This window comes from Dunckerocampus dactyliophorus, chromosome 17, assembly GCF_027744805.1.
Source record: "Dunckerocampus dactyliophorus isolate RoL2022-P2 chromosome 17, RoL_Ddac_1.1, whole genome shotgun sequence".
Taxonomy (NCBI): Eukaryota; Metazoa; Chordata; class Actinopteri; order Syngnathiformes; family Syngnathidae; genus Dunckerocampus; species Dunckerocampus dactyliophorus.
Window position 1 is genome coordinate 5,910,197 of NC_072835.1, and position 18,626 is coordinate 5,928,822.

The 18,626-nt window shown below is 41.2% G+C and overlaps 1 protein-coding gene across 2 annotated transcripts in view; it reads left to right on the forward strand.

Moving 5' to 3' along the window:
• The first annotated feature begins 3,419 nt into the window (after positions 1–3,419).
• lrsam1 (leucine rich repeat and sterile alpha motif containing 1) overlaps positions 3,420–18,626 on the forward strand; it is a 39,379-nt gene continuing 24,172 nt past the window's right edge. The window contains exons 1-6 of one of the 2 annotated variants that reach the window (XM_054757313.1): positions 3,420–3,674; positions 6,581–6,748; positions 13,750–13,806; positions 14,974–15,069; positions 15,151–15,228; positions 18,525–18,593. In XM_054757313.1, the coding sequence (XP_054613288.1) occupies positions 6,677–6,748; positions 13,750–13,806; positions 14,974–15,069; positions 15,151–15,228; positions 18,525–18,593 (372 nt within the window). In that variant the 5' untranslated portion in view covers positions 3,420–3,674; positions 6,581–6,676. The remainder of the gene's footprint in view (positions 3,675–6,580; positions 6,749–13,749; positions 13,807–14,973; positions 15,070–15,150; positions 15,229–18,524; positions 18,594–18,626) is intronic. The other variant, XM_054757314.1, reaches the window with a different exon arrangement.

Sequence of the window (18,626 nt, forward strand, 5' to 3'; positions counted from 1 at the left end):
AGCACGTTTCTGGCAGAGCGTGCTCGAGATATTAAATACGTCATTGTTATTCGGCCCCGCCTCCTTCAGAAAAAGGGGCGTGGCTCTAGCTTCAATTCTGTCACGTAGCAGCCACGCTAGATGCCCATATAAGGATTTTATAATATAATATACCTGTATATGTTCAAATAAAATAAAATAAAATAAAATAAAATAAAATAAAATAAAATAAAATAAAATCCAATGCTATCAAATATAATAAAATAAAATAAAATACAACGCAATACAATCAAATTAAATACAATAAAATTAAATGAAATAAATACAAGTATTTAATACTTTTGATAAGACAAAATGTCATCTTATGTCTATAAATAATAAATAAAAGTATATAATATTTTTAAATAAGAAAAAAAAATGTCACCTTACGTCTAGTGAAGAAAAAGCACCAAATCATTTACTTTGATAAAAGAAGAAGGATTTCACCTTTTACTAACTTATATTGGTGGGAACCAGCAATGTAATGTAAATAAAACACTCCCTGAGATGTAGTTTAAGTGTACGTTGCACCACTACACGTACATTCTAACCGTAATCCAGGGGTGAGAAAACGTTTTGACTCGCTTGAATGATTTGTCTTATTATGGCTGTGAAAGTGTCATACAACCTGCTGTATTTGCTTGGCCTGCTTTTTTCAGAAGCACTTTAAACATCTGGATGTTGCATTAGTGCATGCTAAAAAATGGCTGTGACAATCCAACTCATAAAACAGAATTCAATTTTGTAGTTTTTACTGAATAAGACACATTATTTTGGTTACATGAACAAAGCATGTGGTATTTACAATATGAATGATGCACTGTAAAGCATTGAATATACTGAGTATGTGAACTTCCCTCCTTGCTTTACCTCCTCCACATATTTTGCAATCAAGCAAAAACACAGCGAAACAAAAAAACAGTAAAAAAATACCCTTATGTTTAATAAAATAAAATTTGTCTTCAATTTTTTCCTCTTTGCCACACAATCGCTTGAGTTAATAATGCTGTAAAGGTGCATTTTGTCATTTAGTTTATGTTTTACACTACAACAAGTGGTGTAAATATACATGTTTTAATCTACAACAGGGTGTCCAAACTGCGGCCCGGGAATCCGGGTCACAAGGGCAGCAGTCTCGGTAGGGAAGCCCAGACTTCCCGGTCCCCGGCCACCTCTTCCATTTCCAACAGGAAGACACCGAGGCGTTCCCTGGTCAGCTCTGTAACATAATCCCTCCAGTGTGTCCTCGGGCTGCCCTGACCACCACCCTGGTCTGCCAATCCAGAGGTAGTGTTCCCGACTTCCATGTATTGTTGAAGAGACGTGTCATCCAAGACAGTCCCTCGACATCCAGAGCTTTGGGAAATTCAGGGTGAAACTCGTCCACCCCCGGAGCTTTGCAGCTGGGGAGCGTTTTGACTAACCCAGATATCTCAGCCGTGGTGATGGAACTGTCCGCGTTCGTGTCCTCTGACTCTGCTTCCTCTATGGAAAATACTAAAATATTAATAATATTATTAAAAAGGTAAAATAAAACTAATGTATATAGACAAGTAACTTTTATAGATAGAAATATTTACAATATTTAAGAAATGTAATACATAAAATATAAAAAATGTTTAAAAAAAGTATGCAATGAAAAAATTTTAAGAAATAAAAAATATATTGTTTGATTAATGTTATTAAAATATATAACATTATTTTGAAAAGCAATATACAAATAGTGTATGAAGTAATTGTTATAAATAAAATTATGTGTTATTTTAAATAATATTTAAAATATTCAACTACTATTTAAATGTCTATTAAATATGATTTTTTTAAAGTACAAAACAATAAAAAAAATAATGTATAGAATGAAATAATTTTCATCAATAAAAATGGAGTGTAATGTTATTAAATATATAATTTATCATAATATACATGAACTATGTGTCATGAGCCAGGGTGCTGCTCTGCTGCTACCTAACTGTCTGTCATTGCAGCACACCTACCGACCTGTGGGAGGAGCGCTGACACGCCTGTTTTCAAGCTGCCTTGGACTACTTATACCCTGCATTACCACTCACCTGTTGCCAGATTGTCTCTCCACGTTACCTGCCTTCGTCTTGTTGCTCTTGCATTTGCTTAGCATTCTAGCTTTTTGGTCATTCTGCCCTTACAGTGAAAACTTGTTATTTTCCGCTTGCCGTTCTTAGCAGCAGTGAATTTTTTTTGTATGGTCATTCTCTGCTAATTTTTCCAGCAGCTGTTTTTTGCTATACTCACGTTTCTCCTGTCAGACCTTTTGTCTTAGGACTTTGTTTTCATTCCTGCCCTTTTTCCTTGTGTGCAGCGCTTTTAGTTTGTACTTGTTTTGTACCTTTTCCCCTGCGGCTCGGCCCTGAGTTTTTGTTACCCTTTTTGTTGTTCCACCTTGTGTGGTCTTGTTAATAAATTTTGTTACACGGAAACTTCGAGTCTCTGCATTCTGGGATCGGCGCACTGCCACCCTGTGACACTATGACCTGGCACCCATTTGACCAGGGGTGTCCAAAGTGCAGCCATTTCTGGCCTGAGGCTTGTTTTGTGGGATATCCATCCATCTTCTGTGCCGCATGCATGTTTGTTTTTTTTTTTTGGAATGTGGGAGGAACCCGGAGTACCCGCAGAAAACCCGTACACGCATGGGGAGAACATGCAAACTCCATACAGAGATCCCCAACGGAGATTCGAATCCAGATCTTCCCGATCACCTGGCTGTGTGGCCAACATGCTAACCACGAGAGCACCGTGCGGCCCTTGTGGAATATTGTAAAATTAAACACAAACAAAAAACCCCAACAAAAATGGGAAACGATCCTTTATTGCATTGTCCTGTAAGTACTGTATGTAGTTATTCTTTAATACGTTTAACCTTTTGGCATATCTTGAATTGAACATTGAACCCAGTGTCCTAGTTTACATCAGTAGAGGGGGACCTCTAGTGGACAAACTGCAGAGTGCGCAACACAGGACCACGCAGGGTGGATAACTCGGGTGACTAATAAATCACTTTCTGTTTCTATTATTACCATGAATATTTGGCTCAATTCAAAGTGTCAAGTTGAGTTACTTTCGAATAAGCTAAATAAATAATACGCCTTTTCACCTGTATGACAAAGCTGAGATGCATTTTTTTTCTAGAAATGTATATAACATGAAATATATATACCATAGCTATTATGTGTTGCTTTACAAAATATCAAAGTGGCCCTTGCATCCTTTCATTTGTTAAGGAGCCCCGCCCTCGCTGGAGAAAGTTTGGACACCCCCGTTATAAAAAAAAAAAAGTATTTCAAAATTTCAAATAAGAGGTCTGCCTGCGTACACACGCACTGATCAACAGGGGGCAGCACACTACTCTAAAGTGCAGTAGAAGACAGAACGAAGAAGTTGAATATCTGCCTGTGTTGACAGTAACGCTTTTCGTGTTTAAAGAGTAATTTGATTTAAACGGATCACATTGTGGTTTTTCGTGTGCTTTTTGTGAATTAGGCGAGTAATGTTGAAGAAATTTTCGCTCGATATCCAGACTTTGTCCACTGCGTCTTCCAAACGATCGAGTTAGAAGTGTTTTAACCAACAGAGGAATCTGTACTTTTTTTTTATCAAGAAACCAGAAATCCAGCCAGAATGTGAGTTTGACAACTAACATTTTATAATTATTGTTCTATTGTAGACGTCTCGTCATAGCTTGTGGTAATATTAGCGAACTAACAATGTCATGCCGACGTATAAACAACATCTGCATCTCGATAGAGCTAAATACGTACAACTTAACATGTTTTGTGTAAAAAGATGAAAAGACATAATATTGCCGACACATGTCACTAATAAGGATGACTAAGTTATTTATTTGACCTAGCCGGAAGCCTGCCTTTGGCTACGTACATGACCCCGCCCACCCGGAAATACAAAACACTTAAGAATCTCTGGATAAATGAAACACATGTAATTTATACGTTCATCACGTTGCAGTGTATTTATTGCCACAAATTAATCGAGTATTATTGAGATATATATGGTTAGTTAATGTATTTTAACCTATGTAACCACAAATAAAGTATATAGTATGGTCATGTATACAGTGGCATAGACACGCCCTTCTTTTATCATGTTAGACCATTGGAAACACTATTAAGTGACACAAGAAATACTTTACAATACAAAAAAAGGGAAGGACGATGATGTAATGATAATAATTTTCTCTCAGGTTAATTATTTTGAGGTACTCTGTTATTTGTTTGTTATATTGTCTAATTACAACTTTTTTGCCATAGAGGGACCCGCAAGGGTGGGAAATTTGGAATCTGACCTTGCAAAAAAAAAAACCCAAAAAAACCAAACCACTGAAATGAGTTTTACTACTAATCTTATGTATAGTTAAGCCTGATCTTTGACATAGAGCCCCAGCCACCTAGCATGTATTTTATGCAAAATAACAAATTTTGTTTGTATTTTTCTAAGCACAAGCAGTGATATCATTGAATCAAATGGGCATCATATTTACATGTTTGGTATTTTTTTATTAGAACTCAAGTTGACTGAGAGATCTAAGCAAAAAAAGGAGAACAAATATTGATCTGAATGTTTTTATAGCAGTTTTTGCGAGTAGACTTTTTTTTGCTGTAGAGACCCAAAAGTGTGGGAAATTTAAGGGACCCCAGACGGTTAATTATTTGGAGCTACTCTGGTCAGGGTTTCTCATAGGATTTTTTTGAAGCTGTGGTGGTGGGCTGCACGGGAAGCGGACTGCCCTTGCTGTGTCGTGTCGCTGTGGCAGGATTAAAAAATATATATTTAAATTTACATTAGCCTCCTCCCCCTCCAAACACTCTGGCGTAGTTTGACATGCACCTGTCAAAAATTGTAGCGACACAGACCTGAGCTGTGATTAGTGTTTGTTTTTTTTCAAGTACATCATTTCCGTTTTTCCCTTCCCGCGAAATTGCCAAAAAGTCAGCCAAAACAAAGAAACGATGCAAATTGAGCAGCGTCTCAGCAAAGAAATATGAAATATGCAAATGGTCATTTACTGTACATGAATATGATATAAATATGATTGGTTTTGGATCAACATGTACAACTGGAATTTCAGTAGAAATTACGTGTAAATACTGAAGCTTGAAGTGAAATGCACAATAAATGTTGAACTATTGTAGAAATTCAGTCATGGAAAAAATGATTAGACCACCCTTGTTTCTTCACTTTCTTGTTCATTTTAATGCCTGATACAACTAAAGGTACATTTGTTTGGACAAATATAACAATGACAACAAAAATAGCTCATAAGAGTTACATTTTTTGGCAGTACAATGCTATAGATATTCATGGAAGAACTTAAGTGATTTTGGTTATTATCAAGAAAACCGTAGAAGTTGCTAGATATCAGCTCTTAAATTCGACTCTTATGAGCTATATTTGTTAGCATCGTTATATTTGTCCAAACAAATGTACCTTTAGTTGTATTAGGCATTACAATGGATCAATAAACTGAAGAAACAGGGGTGGTCTAATCAGTTTTTTCATGACTGTAATTTGAAATCTATTCACCGACTGAGGACTGAACCAGCAACCATCAGGTTGGGAGACGACCACCGTGAACAGAATTAGCATAGTGTTACATGTGATGTTAAATGTAAAATGAATATCCACCAATAGGGGGCGACATTGAAATTATTGAATTATAATTCAACAATCAATCCCCATGTGTACAGGTCAACATTTCTAATTGTGCCGCTTTGTCTGCTAACCACTCCCACGCTTCTCAAATGCTTCAAACCATTTCGACTTTAAAATGTTTGTCTCATTCAAACATGTAGGCTATCTATCAGGACTTCTCTAAAAATGTCCCCATTTTCCATGATTCAATAATTTTTGTGACATGTTTCCCATTGAAAATAAATGGACAATTTTGGTGGATATTCATTTTACATTTACTATTCACAACACTTGTAAGATTCGGCTTTTCATGTGCACAGCGGCATGGCTTAGGTCGTGGAGTGGTCGTCTGCCAACCTGATGGATGCTGGTTCGATCCTCAGTGGGTAAATAGATTTCAACACGTTTCTAGGATATTTCTACATTTCAATTCAGCTTCAGCATTTCAGCATTCGCCTGCAATTTCTGCTGAAATTGCTTCATCTGGGTATGTTTCAAAAAAATTAGAAACAAAATATATACATGCATATAATATTAATAAATATGCACTTTTTCTTTTTTAATTTATTTTGTATTCATCCCATTGAATAATTGTATATTGTACAGTGGAACCTCGGTTAGAGTCCGCCCTGGTTAGCGTGTTTCACATGTTTCAATCACGTCTTCAATGAAGGTAAAAGCAGCCTTAAATGTTAATTTATCCCTTTTATTCATCATTATTTACATGCATTTAGAATTTAGCTTGATGCATATACATTCTTTCTTGAAATTGTTTGGTTTAGAGTACATTTTGGTTAGAGTCAGACCTTCTGGACGCTAACCAAGGTTCCACTGTATGTGCATACTGTATGATACAGGACATGTCTCGTGTGTTTTCCAGCTTGTCCATTGGCATTTCAAGTGGCTCTTGTTGAGGCGGACTGACTGAAGTGAAACCCAGTAGGCCCAGCTGAGAGCAATCCAGGCAGGACACAAGATGCCTCTGTTCTTCAGAAAGAAGAAACCTAGTGATGACTCCCAGAAGAGACTTGAATATCAGCTGTGTCGGGTATGACGCGTTGTAATTAGTGTGTGTTAGCATGTTGGTTTGTCTACAATCAATGCCTCTAACCTGTTTGGCAAGGAGACACTGTGCAGAAATGTACGCTTTGCTCCACATGGATGTGGCTATACACTTAGCACACGCATGCTTGTTTTATTTCAAATTCATGGTGGTGGCTGTTTCCACACCGAAGTGACACCGTAATCCCTCGCCACTTGCACTTTGCACTTTCGCGGCTTCACTTTTCTCACTGTTTTCAAAAATATATTAATTACCGTAATAAATCATGTTTTTTCATGGTTAAACACACAACCTATTATTAGTGATATGCATATTAAATAGGCATACTGTATTTAAGCAGTTTTTACATAGTTTTTGCCTAAATTAACTATTTTTTTACGCAACTTAATTTTCCAAAAATTACAACTTGTTTTTTTTGTTTTTGTTTCTCATAATATTACAACTTTTAATACTGAGCTTTTTTTAATATATTAACACTGTGCTACTAAAATGACATTATTTTTCCCCATAATATTAGTAAAGGGCCGCATGGTGACCTAGTGGTTAGCATGTTGGCCACACAGTCAGGAGATCGGGGTTTGAATCTCCGTTGGGCATCTGTGTGTGGAGTTTGTGAATGGTTGTTTGTCTATATGCGCCCTGCGATTGGCTGGCGACCAGTCCAGGGTGTACCCCGCCTCTCGCCCGAAGTCAGCTGGCATAGGCTCCAGCATACCCACGACCCTAATGAGGATAAGTGGCATAGAAAATCGATGGATGGAATATTGGTAATACTTTATAATAGTTCATTTTTTATATATATAATAGTTTTAGTTTAGAGCCATTTATGCTTTGTTTTGCTATAGTTATTTGGCTTATTTTGGTGCTGGTCTTGTCACAAGTGGGAGTCGCCACTTGTAAAAGGGGCGGAACCCAACGCAAGGAAGCAGACCAAAAATAGATACAAAAGGTATTTAATAACGTAAAGTGTCCTGAGCGGGAAAAGTACAACACAAGGGAAAGTCACAAACCAAAAGTAGAAAACACAAAACGCTGCCAGCAGAAGGCTGACAGGAATAACTAGAATGCAACTGAGAAATACTACAGGCAAACCTGAGCTGGAACAATAACTAGTGTAACAGGAAATAGTACTGAGCAGAGGGAACAAGGGTGAGCCAGAAAGCGGGGAACAGGTAAGGAGCCGGACGAAGCGGAACAGGTAGCAAGGAGTACAATCTGGCACTGGTCCTGAGTTGTTGCTGAGTATAAGAAGGGTGCCTGATGAGATTGCCTGCAGGTGTGTGCTGGGGACTCCACCCACACCGGCTGAAGCTGCACACAGAGCACACACAAGCAGGCGACAGCAGAGCGACAAACACCATCGTAACAGGTCTTATAGTTTTATTGGAGGAATTATATTTTGTTGGGGTATGGAGGCACACTATTTAAGTGCGGAAGTGACAGGGCACGGGTTGGGGTGACAGGAGGTCGCTATTATATACCGCTCGTACCAAACAGACTCACCTGGACAATCAGCTCCACTCATGCTCGCTGAACCAGACCTCCATATTGGTCATACATACAACCTGATGACATGCCGTACACCATCACTCTATAAGCAACTCATTCATTCATTCATTCATCATTGTGCAATAAACGGGACTATACCTCATCATCTCTCCGGACTTTGTTTATGACATGTTATGACCTGGATCCCCCGCACCGAGAAGCGACTAAAATGGTAGGACTAGATGGTCTACAATAGGACTACAATATCTTAGTCTTGGAAAATTGTAAATTGGCGCCTTTTTTTCTCATTAGAATATGACTTTGTCCTCTTAATATTTTTACTTTATTTTTGTGAAATTACAGCTGTTTTTCCATTTCTATCCGTCCATCCATTTTCTATACCGCTTCATCCTCATTAGGGTCGCGGGGGCATGCTGGAGCCTATCCCAGCTGACTTCGGGTGACAGGCGGGGTACACCCTGGAATGGTCGCCAGCCAATGGCAGGGCACATATAGACAAACAACCATTCACACTCACATTCATACCTATGGACAATTTAGAGTCACCAATTAACCTAACCTGCATGTTTTGGGAATGTGGGAGGAAGCCGGAGTACCCGGAGAAAACTCACGCGCACACGGGGAGAACATGCAAACTCCACACAGAAATGCCGAACCCAGGTCTTCCCTATCTCCAGGCTGTTCCTGTGTTGGCCAACATGCTAACCACTAGACCACCGTGCGGCCATTTTTCCATTTCTGCTATTTAAGAAAAAAATAAATTCCTACTATTTAAACTTTCTTCTTGTACATTTGCTTCTTACTTTATTCCCATAATATTCTAACTTTTTATGCAATGTAATTTTCAGAAAATTACAACTTTATTTTGTTTTGTTTCTCATAATGTTATGACTTTTTAAATAACATCCATTTGCTTTAACATTTCAACTTTATGCTACGAAAATGTTATTTTTTCTCCCAATATTTTGACTTTATTTTTGCAAAGTTAATGCAGATTTTTTTTATTTTATTTTTGCTGTTGTATTTTTTAAGGTAAATTATACAGTCAAACCTGTCTACTGTATAACGACCACTAAAGGGAAACGGCAAAAGTGGCCGCTATAGGCCGTTATAGACAGGTTGGCGGCCATTTTGAATTTGTGCGTGCACATATTAACATGTCTGATGACATGATTAGAAGCTTGTTGTGTTTGCAGATACATATAATTATACTGTTGACCAGTAGAGGGTACTGTGGGACTGCGGATAAAAGTTGTAACGAACAACTAGGCTTGTTATTCTACACCACCTACCGAACAAAGCTGTGCTACTATATATACAGCAGAGTGTCATTACAGCTTTAGTTCATCGGGAAGTGACGGTGGGCGTCACGAGCAGGAGAGCTAGGCTCAGTGCTAGCTGTGAGTTTCGAGAGAGTTGGGAAGTGTGTTTATGTTGGCGTGGATGTAAAGTCCTGCAGTGTTCTCCGCTGTTAATAAAGCCATTAAAGTGCATCGGCGACGTGAGTCTCTCCTTCCCCACAACAAGCGGCATTACAGTATTGACCAGTGCACATTGTCTCACACCAGGAAATAAACGGTGTCACTGTCTGCAACAAGCTCCAAAGAAGACGGCTTTTTTTTATGTGGAACAACTGACAGTTTGTGTGGATCTTGTGAATGATTGTCACTGAGCTAGGACTCAGTAATTGAAGTCTACACACGACGGCTTCATTGATTAAAAAAACGAAACTTTTTTGTTCATGAAGCTTCTGCTTGAGTCGGTATTTTGGCCGCTATATGCGGTCAGATATTGACCAAGGGATACAAAATGGGTGGCCGCTGACTGCGTTAGACAGGTGACCGCTATACACAGGGTCTGTAACACGTAAATTTTCTGCGGGGGATTTTTCAGTGGCCGCTATAGGCAGGTGGCCGTTATATACAGGTGGCCGCTAAGACAGGTTTGACTGTATTCATAGGATGTGCCGCAGGTCAATAAAAAAACAGTCGTGGGCCGCAAATGGCCCCTGGGGCTGCACTTTGGACACCCCTGCTGTACACCCATCCATTTTCAAACACTTATGTCACGTCTTGTCTTTGGCATAGTGGCGATGACCCCAGTATGCAGAAAGCAGGCACGAATTGCAGGAAAAACTTATCTTTTAATGGTGGCTGCAGCGCAGCGGCAGGAACTCAAAAAGAACAAAGCTTTGCAGTAGCGTGTCAAGCTTACATGACACAGACACCGACACAAACGAACGAAATGCAACAACCCAGAAAGATGCACGCACCTGAACTAAATAGGACAACTCAAATTAGCAACAGGTGCAAGACATAAAGAGGAAAGCAAAGCAGGCGGACACAAACCAGGCAAAACAGGAAGTACTACCAAAATAAGAGCATAGAACAGGAACTAAGGCATAAAAGTGTAAACACACTAAACTGTCACGCAGGCTAACACATAGATCGTGACAGTACCCCCTCCTCAAGGACGGATCCTAGACGTCCGAAAAGTCCAAAGTCACAACAAAAGAAAAAAGGAGGGATGGGTGGTGGGAGGACCGGTGGTGGGTCAGCGGCACGACCCCTCCGGCAGACGGCCAGGATGGTGAGCCTGGCAGAGGAGTTGGGACCCATCCGGTGGTCGGCTAGAACGGCAGGTCCGGCGGAGTGAGTGGCGGAACCTCTCCGGAGGACGGCCAGGATGGTGAGCCTGGCAAAGGAGTTGGGACCCCTCCGGCGGTCGGCTAGAATGGCAGGTCCGGCGGAGTGAGTGGCGGAACCTCTCCGGAGGGCGGCCAGGATGGTGAGCCTGGCGGAGCTGGCAGGAGAGCTGAGCAGTGGCAGGGACTTCAGCAGAGGACAACTGGCACGTGGGAGATGCCAGAATAGGAACGAGAGTTGGGGCACGGTGGCGTGTTGGAGACGCCAGGACAGGAACTCCAGGCGAAGCCGGCTGACGTGTGGGAAACGCCAGGACAGGAACTGAAGGCGGAACATATGCAGGAGTCTCGTCCTCTGGACTCGAAGGAGGAGGAATAGGCGAAGCGGGCTGCTGTTCCTGGCTTGCTGCCACGAGCCCTGCAGCTTGACTTCCAGGTAGAGGACTAAGCTGTGCGTCTTGGCTAGCAGGAGGAACAAGCTGTGAGTCTTTTCATGATGCAGTGAGCTCCGCATCTTGACTACCAGGTGGAAGAATCTTTGCGTTCAAGCTTGCATGCGGGGAAGTGGGCCCTGCGTTTAGTCTTGCAGGAGCAGGAGCGAGCAGTGTGTCTTGGCTAGCAGCAGCAGGAGAGAGTTGTGCGTCTTGGCTAGCAGACGGAGTGGGCTGTGAGTCTCTTATCAACGCAGTGAGCCCCGCCTCTTGACTTACAGGTGGAGGACTGAGATTTGCGTTCATGCTTGAATGTGGACAAGTGGGCCCTGCGTCCAGTGTTGCAGGAACAGAAGTGAGCAGTGTGTCTTGGCTAGCAGACGGAGGAGCTAGCTGTGCGTGCTGGCTAGCAGACGGAGGAGCTAGCTGTGCGTCCTGGCTTGCAGACGGAGGAGCTAGCTGTGCGTCCTGGCTTGCAGACGGAGGAGCTAGCTGTGCATCTAACTCACAGCTGCTAGTACTAGCCCCCCCTTCCGAAGGCGGATCCCAGACGCCGTTCACTGCCATCGGCGGAACCAGGGAAGGGAGGAGGGGGGCTTGGAGGTGGGTCAGGAGTTCCACCTGCTCTGACCTCCCGAACGGAACTGCAGGTGGCCTCAGGCGTGGTCTTGGAACGGGCTTGAAATGCCGCGGGGTGGGCACGGGGGGGTTATGAGTTTCGAGGCAGCCAGGTGTGGCCTCTGGGGTAGTCTGTGACTTCAAGCAGCACGGCACGGACACCGGGAGGGACTGAAGCTTGAAGCTGTGTGGTGTGGGCTCCAGCGGCGTCTGTGACTTCACACCGCGTGGAGTGGGCACAGGGTGAGTCTGACACTCTTTGAGCCGAGGTGCAGGGGTGGGAGGAGAACTGACCTCTTGACGTTGCCTGGGAAGCAACTTGGAAACAACGGAGGGCAGTTGGAGCTCGGAGCTTCGGGACGCGGGAATCTGAGGGAGACTGACCTCCTCTTGGCGTTGCGTGGGAAGCGGAGAAACGGAGGAGGGGGGCAGCCAGAGCTCGTCGTGCTGACGCTGAGCGGGGACCGTAATGGGCTGAGCCATCAGCCGGCACTCAGCAACATTACAAAGAGGGAGTTGCACCTCTGCTTGGCGTGGCGAGGAGGAGTTGCGTGGCTTCACCCTTTTACGCCGTGAACCTCTCGCTGGAGCCGGTCCAAACATGCCTTGGCGTCGCGGATGGTCAGATGTGCCTTTGGTGGGTCCCGGGTAAACCCACGCCATAGGAATAAGCGTGCCGTCCGGTCCCCACACCATGTCCTCCAGCTCCTCTGGAGAGAACATTGTGCACTCCTCTTCCATAGCCTTTAGGATCTGCCAGGTCCAGAAATCGCTCTCTGCGAGGTCATCTTCTTCTGGTTGTTGCATTCTGTCACGTCTTGTCTTTGGCATAGTGGCGATGACCCCAGTATGCAGAAAGCAGGCACGAATTGCAGGAAAAACTTATCTTTTAATGGTGGCTGCAGCGCAGCGGCAGGAACTCAAAAAGAACAAAGCTTTGCAGTAGCGTGTCAAGCTTACATGACACAGACACCGACACAAACGAACGAAATGCAACAACCCAGAAAGATGCACGCACCTGAACTAAATAGGACAACTCAAATTAGCAACAGGTGCAAGACATAAAGAGGAAAGCAAAGCAGGCGGACACAAACCAGGCAAAACAGGAAGTACTACCAAAATAAGAGCATAGAACAGGAACTAAGGCATAAAAGTGTAAACACACTAAACTGTCACGCAGGCTAACACATAGATCGTGACAACTTATCCAGGTCTCCTGTGAAGGTTAATTTTTTTCTTACGAACGCTTTTTTAGACACTGACTTTATGTATCTGAAGTTTTTACGTTTTAATTTTATGACGTGAATTTATGTTCTTTTATGTGAAATTATGCTGAAATTGTAATTTAATAAATACGTGTAAACAAAATGCATCTTTTAAAATTCAGAGTGTTAACATTTGATGTTTCAGTTGGTAAAAAAAAAAAAAAAAGTCAATGCAACTCAATTAGATGTTTCAAACCTCAGAAATACACCAGTAAATTAAGACTGAAGCAATTGTGATCGATCATGTGTCAGAGCCAACAAATCAGGTGTAAAGCACACAGTCACGTGACACGAGTCCGACAAAAACCATAAGTGTGTCTGTGATATTTTTTTACACGGAATTATTATAAACTGTATCTTAAAACACCATACTTTAAGTAAATGATTTTTTAAAACATTTTAATACATAATATAATTTTTAAAGTCTGCCGTAGTGTTCTTTGTGTTGGCAATGCTTCTGTTGCATGAAATTGAAAAATGTAGTAATTCATGTGAAAGCTCATAACTGTCATTCTTCAGTCGAAGGAGGCGGGTGCTGATGACATCCTGGATATCTCAGCTTGTGAACTCTCAGAGGTGAGAATATTTATTATTATTGTTATTATATTATGGTATATATTATTTATTATGTTTAATATATGAAAGTGTGCTGATGTAGATTGACGTACTACTGTAATCCTTTGCCACTTCGCACTCACCGTTTTTCATATATTTATTAATAAATGATGCTGTTTCGTGGTTGAATATGGCCTATTATTAGTCAAAACATACACATGTTTAAGCAAATGTTACTTTTTTTTTTGCCTAAATTAAGCATTTTCAAGCACAAAAATTGGTTAAATAAAGTAAAATACAAATATAAGGCATTCAGAAGATGCAGGCAGACGTGATGATACGTAGTATTTTACACTGGTCAATAGGTGTCAGTAATGTTACATTGATGAGACAATAGCCAGAAAGTACTGTACAGAACAGAACAGGAAGTTAAAAAAAGAACAACTAGGAACTGGCCCAATGATAATGTGTGAGTTTGTATTGTCTTATTTTCTCTTATTATGTCTACTATATTGGTTTATGCGGGTGTAACGGTGACTATTGGGTGTTATTTCATGCCAAGAGGGCTCTAATAATGTTGAAATCCGTATTTAGATGGTTGTAAACAGGTTTTGTACGAAAATATTCAATTTGTAAAGAAGGAATCCTACCTTGCGGAAATGCACATATGGTGCATGACTGCGGCCGCACGGTGGTCAAATGGTTAGCATGTTGGCCACACAGTCAGGGGACCTGTGTTTGAATCTCTGCTTGGGCATTTCTGTGTAGAGTTTGCTTGTTCTCCCAGTGCGTGCGTGGGTTTTCTCCGGGTGCTTCGGTTTCCTCCCACATTCCAAAAACATGCATGTTAGATTAATTGGCGACTCTAAATTGTCCATAGGTATGAATGTGAGGGTGAAGATTGTCTTTATGTGCCCTGCGACTGGCTGGCGACCAGTCCACCTCTAGCCTGAAGTCAGCTGGGATGGGCTCCAGCATACCCCCGCGACCCTAATTAAGAAAAGCGGCATAGAAAATGGATGGATGAAGGGTGCATAAGTCCATGGTCTGGTCTAGAACCAGTTAACCACGATAAACAATGGATTACTTGTACCGTATCATAATCATCCACACATGCAGACGTGCGGTGCAGTGTGAGCCAGTATGGATGTTAATACCTTCTCCGGTGTGTATTCTGCTCTTACACAGGTTCCTTTAAGTGCCTTTTCCATTTGCAAGGTTGTACAGAAGAAGGTAAGAATAACACAGCTGAAGAGATTATACACAATGTATTTCCTATGGCAGGTTTGTTACACTTGAATACCTTTTGTATGTACTATGATGTATAAGATGGAGCAGTCAGAAATTGTGTTGCTCACCTTCCAGGTCCTCATCATACACAACAACAAGCTGAGATCACTGCTTCCCAAAGGAGGTGACATCGGCTCTCTCATCACACTAAAGGTAAAGTTAGCTGGACACACAAAACTATCTGTTCATGTTTTTAACATGGAGATGAAAGATGAATGAATGCATAAATACAGAAGTAAAAAGCTAACATAAACATTGTGTAATGGATAAATAAATGCAGGCTATACTGTAGACCAGGGGTCACCAACGTGGTGCCCGCGGGCACCAGGTAGCCCCCCCACGACCACATGAGGTGCCGCAAGCCTGCTTTTCATTCAGGTTTTCAGTTAATAATGAAAGAAGAGTAGAAAGAAATGCAATCTAAAATAGAAAATGTGAGTTGTGGACACCAGCATTTTGTTAATGTTCTTGTAAAACAAGCATATTCGCTTTGTTTGGGTTTAAAATAAGCTCTGAAAATAAATGTTACAAAAATGAGTAGCTCTAGCCATTTTCATTTTGTAAAAGTAGCTCACACAAGGAAAAATGTTGGTGACCACTGGTGTAGACTAAACCCGGAGCACTAGACTCGGGTTGTTCAAACATTTTCCAACAAGAGGCACATGCAGAAACATTGCAGGAAGGTGTGTGTCCCATTACATCTGGCGTAAAAGCAACGCCGCTTCATAGAACATCATACCAACAGTGAAATATGGTGGTGGTAGTGTGATGGTTTGGGGCTGTTTTGCTGCTTCAGGACCTGGAAGACATGAATTCTGCTGTGGAGGGCCACTTTGGCATTCTTCACATTTAACAAATACAATATTATAGTATTTAGGTTAATTGGCGACTCTAAATTGTCCATAGGTATGAATGTGAGTGTGAATGGTTGTTTGTCTACAGTATATGTGCCCTACGATTGGCTGGCGACCAGTCCACAGTGTACCTTGCCTCTCGCCCAAAGTCAGCTGTGATAGGCTCCAGCATCCGTGACCGCTACGCTAGTGAGGACAAGCGGCATAAAAAATGGATTGATGGAATATTATAGTATGTCACAAAAGTCAGTACACCCCTTATATTTCTGCAAATATTTGATGAAATCTTTTCAAGGGACAACGCTAAAGAAACAACACTTTTATACAATGTAGAGTAGTCAGTGTACAGCTTGGATAACAGTGAAAGTTTACTATTCCCTCGAAATAAGTCAATGCACAACCATTAATCTCTAAACAGATATTTTGTAAAGCAACACATGTAGATATGATAAAAAGTTATATATATTACAACAAGCTTTCTTCTTAAGTAGTCTTTGTACATTTATTTTTGTAATACTTTGACTTTATTCTAGGGATGCTCCGATCGATTGGCCACCAATCAGTATCGCCTGATTTTTGTGAAAAATCATATGATCGGCATATGCCGATAAATGCCTTTCAACGCCGATCACCTGTGTCTAGCACTATTTCGGCCCGCAGCGATCCTTTCATGCAGTTTAGTGTCTTGCCCTAACTACGTAGGTGTCGTCCTCCCACTCCCATTCAAAACAAAAACAATCTTGTTTGTCGTGTGGAACTTAACTGCTAACACAAGCTATGAAAACTATCTTGCGGGGTAGCACGTTAAAAAGCTTTAATACGGAATTTGAAGAAAAAACACTTCACATAGTATGATGAGTTTTGGAAATTCATGAATTGATCATCAGTCAAACAGCAGCTAACGCAGTCATGTGGACAACACTCGCCCGTATGTGTGTGTCAGAATAAAGGCTAAGCTAATAACCCAAAAAATAATTGAATTTATCGGACAAAATGGCCAGCCTTTCTCAGCGGTGGAAGGCATCGGGTTCGCCGAGTGCTCCCTCACTTACCTGGAAGTCCGGCTAGCGCTCCACCATTGCAATCTCACATCCACAGTCTCGCTCCCTCTGTAAGATTTACAAGTGATATATGTTCTCTTAAAAAAGTAAGGTGAAGTATGGATCCTTTTTTCATATCATACGAACAGTAGCCCCCCCATTACTAATTAATTACTAATTTTATTAGTAATTACCTATTCTTCGGGCCACCTGGCAGTTAAGGGACCTTGGAATTGTCCTTACTTTTCCCCTTTCTACGGCACCCCTGGTCAATAGCACTGATCATAAATAAATTGAAAACTCTATAATTAATTCATGTGATCGGTATCGGCCGATTTCAGTCCTGGATGATCGGAATCGGCAGCATAAAACCCTGAATCGAGCGTCCCTACTTTATTCCAAAATATTTTGACTTTATCCTATAACATAAGTTTTCCCCAACCTGATTCTCTAAAAACTACAACTTTATTTTGTTTTGTTTGTTTCTCATACTATTACGTCTTTTGAAAAACAAACATATTTTTCATTTAATATTTCAGCTTCATGCTACTAAAATAACATTATTTTTCCTCATAATAGTAAAACTGTGACTTTTTTCTCTTAATAAATTGACTTTATTCAATTCTGCTTGTTTTTTTATTTTTAGAATGTGCCGTGAGCCAATAAAAAACAGCTGTGGGCCGCACTTCAGACACCTCTGTGTTAAGTTGGACTACATTACTGTAGTGTTACAAGGTCTCAGGAGTGAATGAGGAGTGGGTGTGGTAAATCTAGGGTTATTGCTCTCACACGCTCTCATGCTGGAAGTTCAACATGGCACATCATGGCAAAGAACTCTCAGGCTGACTCTCAGGCAGACTGAATCACAGTGGAGCGTCCCCACACAGTCACACAGAGCCTGATGCTCCTTTGTAACTTAATTCTGACCTGAACACATCAACAGCAGTACAATTCCAGCACCATATACTGTATACACCTCCAACTCACACACATCTCTCTCCATTCATCCTGGGAACAACACTTCTTCATTCTCATTACAAGAACGCGAGATGCATTCAGGGACACTCCGAACATCGCTAAAACAGCTTTATAATACGTATGTGTGTGTGTGTGTTAAAAAACCCCCAACAGAAATGGAAAAACAGCTGTAATTTTATGACAATAAAGTCAAAATATGAAGAGAAAAAGTCATATTGTAATGAGAAAAAGTTGCGACAATAAACTCGTAATATTATGAGGACTAATCATGTCATTTTAGTAGCACAGACTTGAAATATTAAAGAAAAAAATGTTATTTTTTTAAAAGTCATAATATTATGAGAAACAAACATAACAAAATGAAGTTGACATTTTTGGAAAATTAGACTGAGGTAAAAGTTATGTTATGAGAATAAAGTAAAGTAAAGGGGGGGGACAGCAAAGAGTGAAGCAGTCCACCACAAATAGATTGCAGTCCCATGGGGAACACTGTTCTGTGTTGATGTTTTTGGCTTTTATATGCAATAAGTCTTTCCAATAGCATGCAAACAGGTTCCTTCTCTTGCTTCCTCTCAAGGTTTTGGATTTGCATGAAAATCGGCTTAGTTCACTCCCAGAAGACATCGGGAAGCTGGCCTCACTGCAGGTAGAAAGTCAGCAGCAACTGCGGAATTTGACG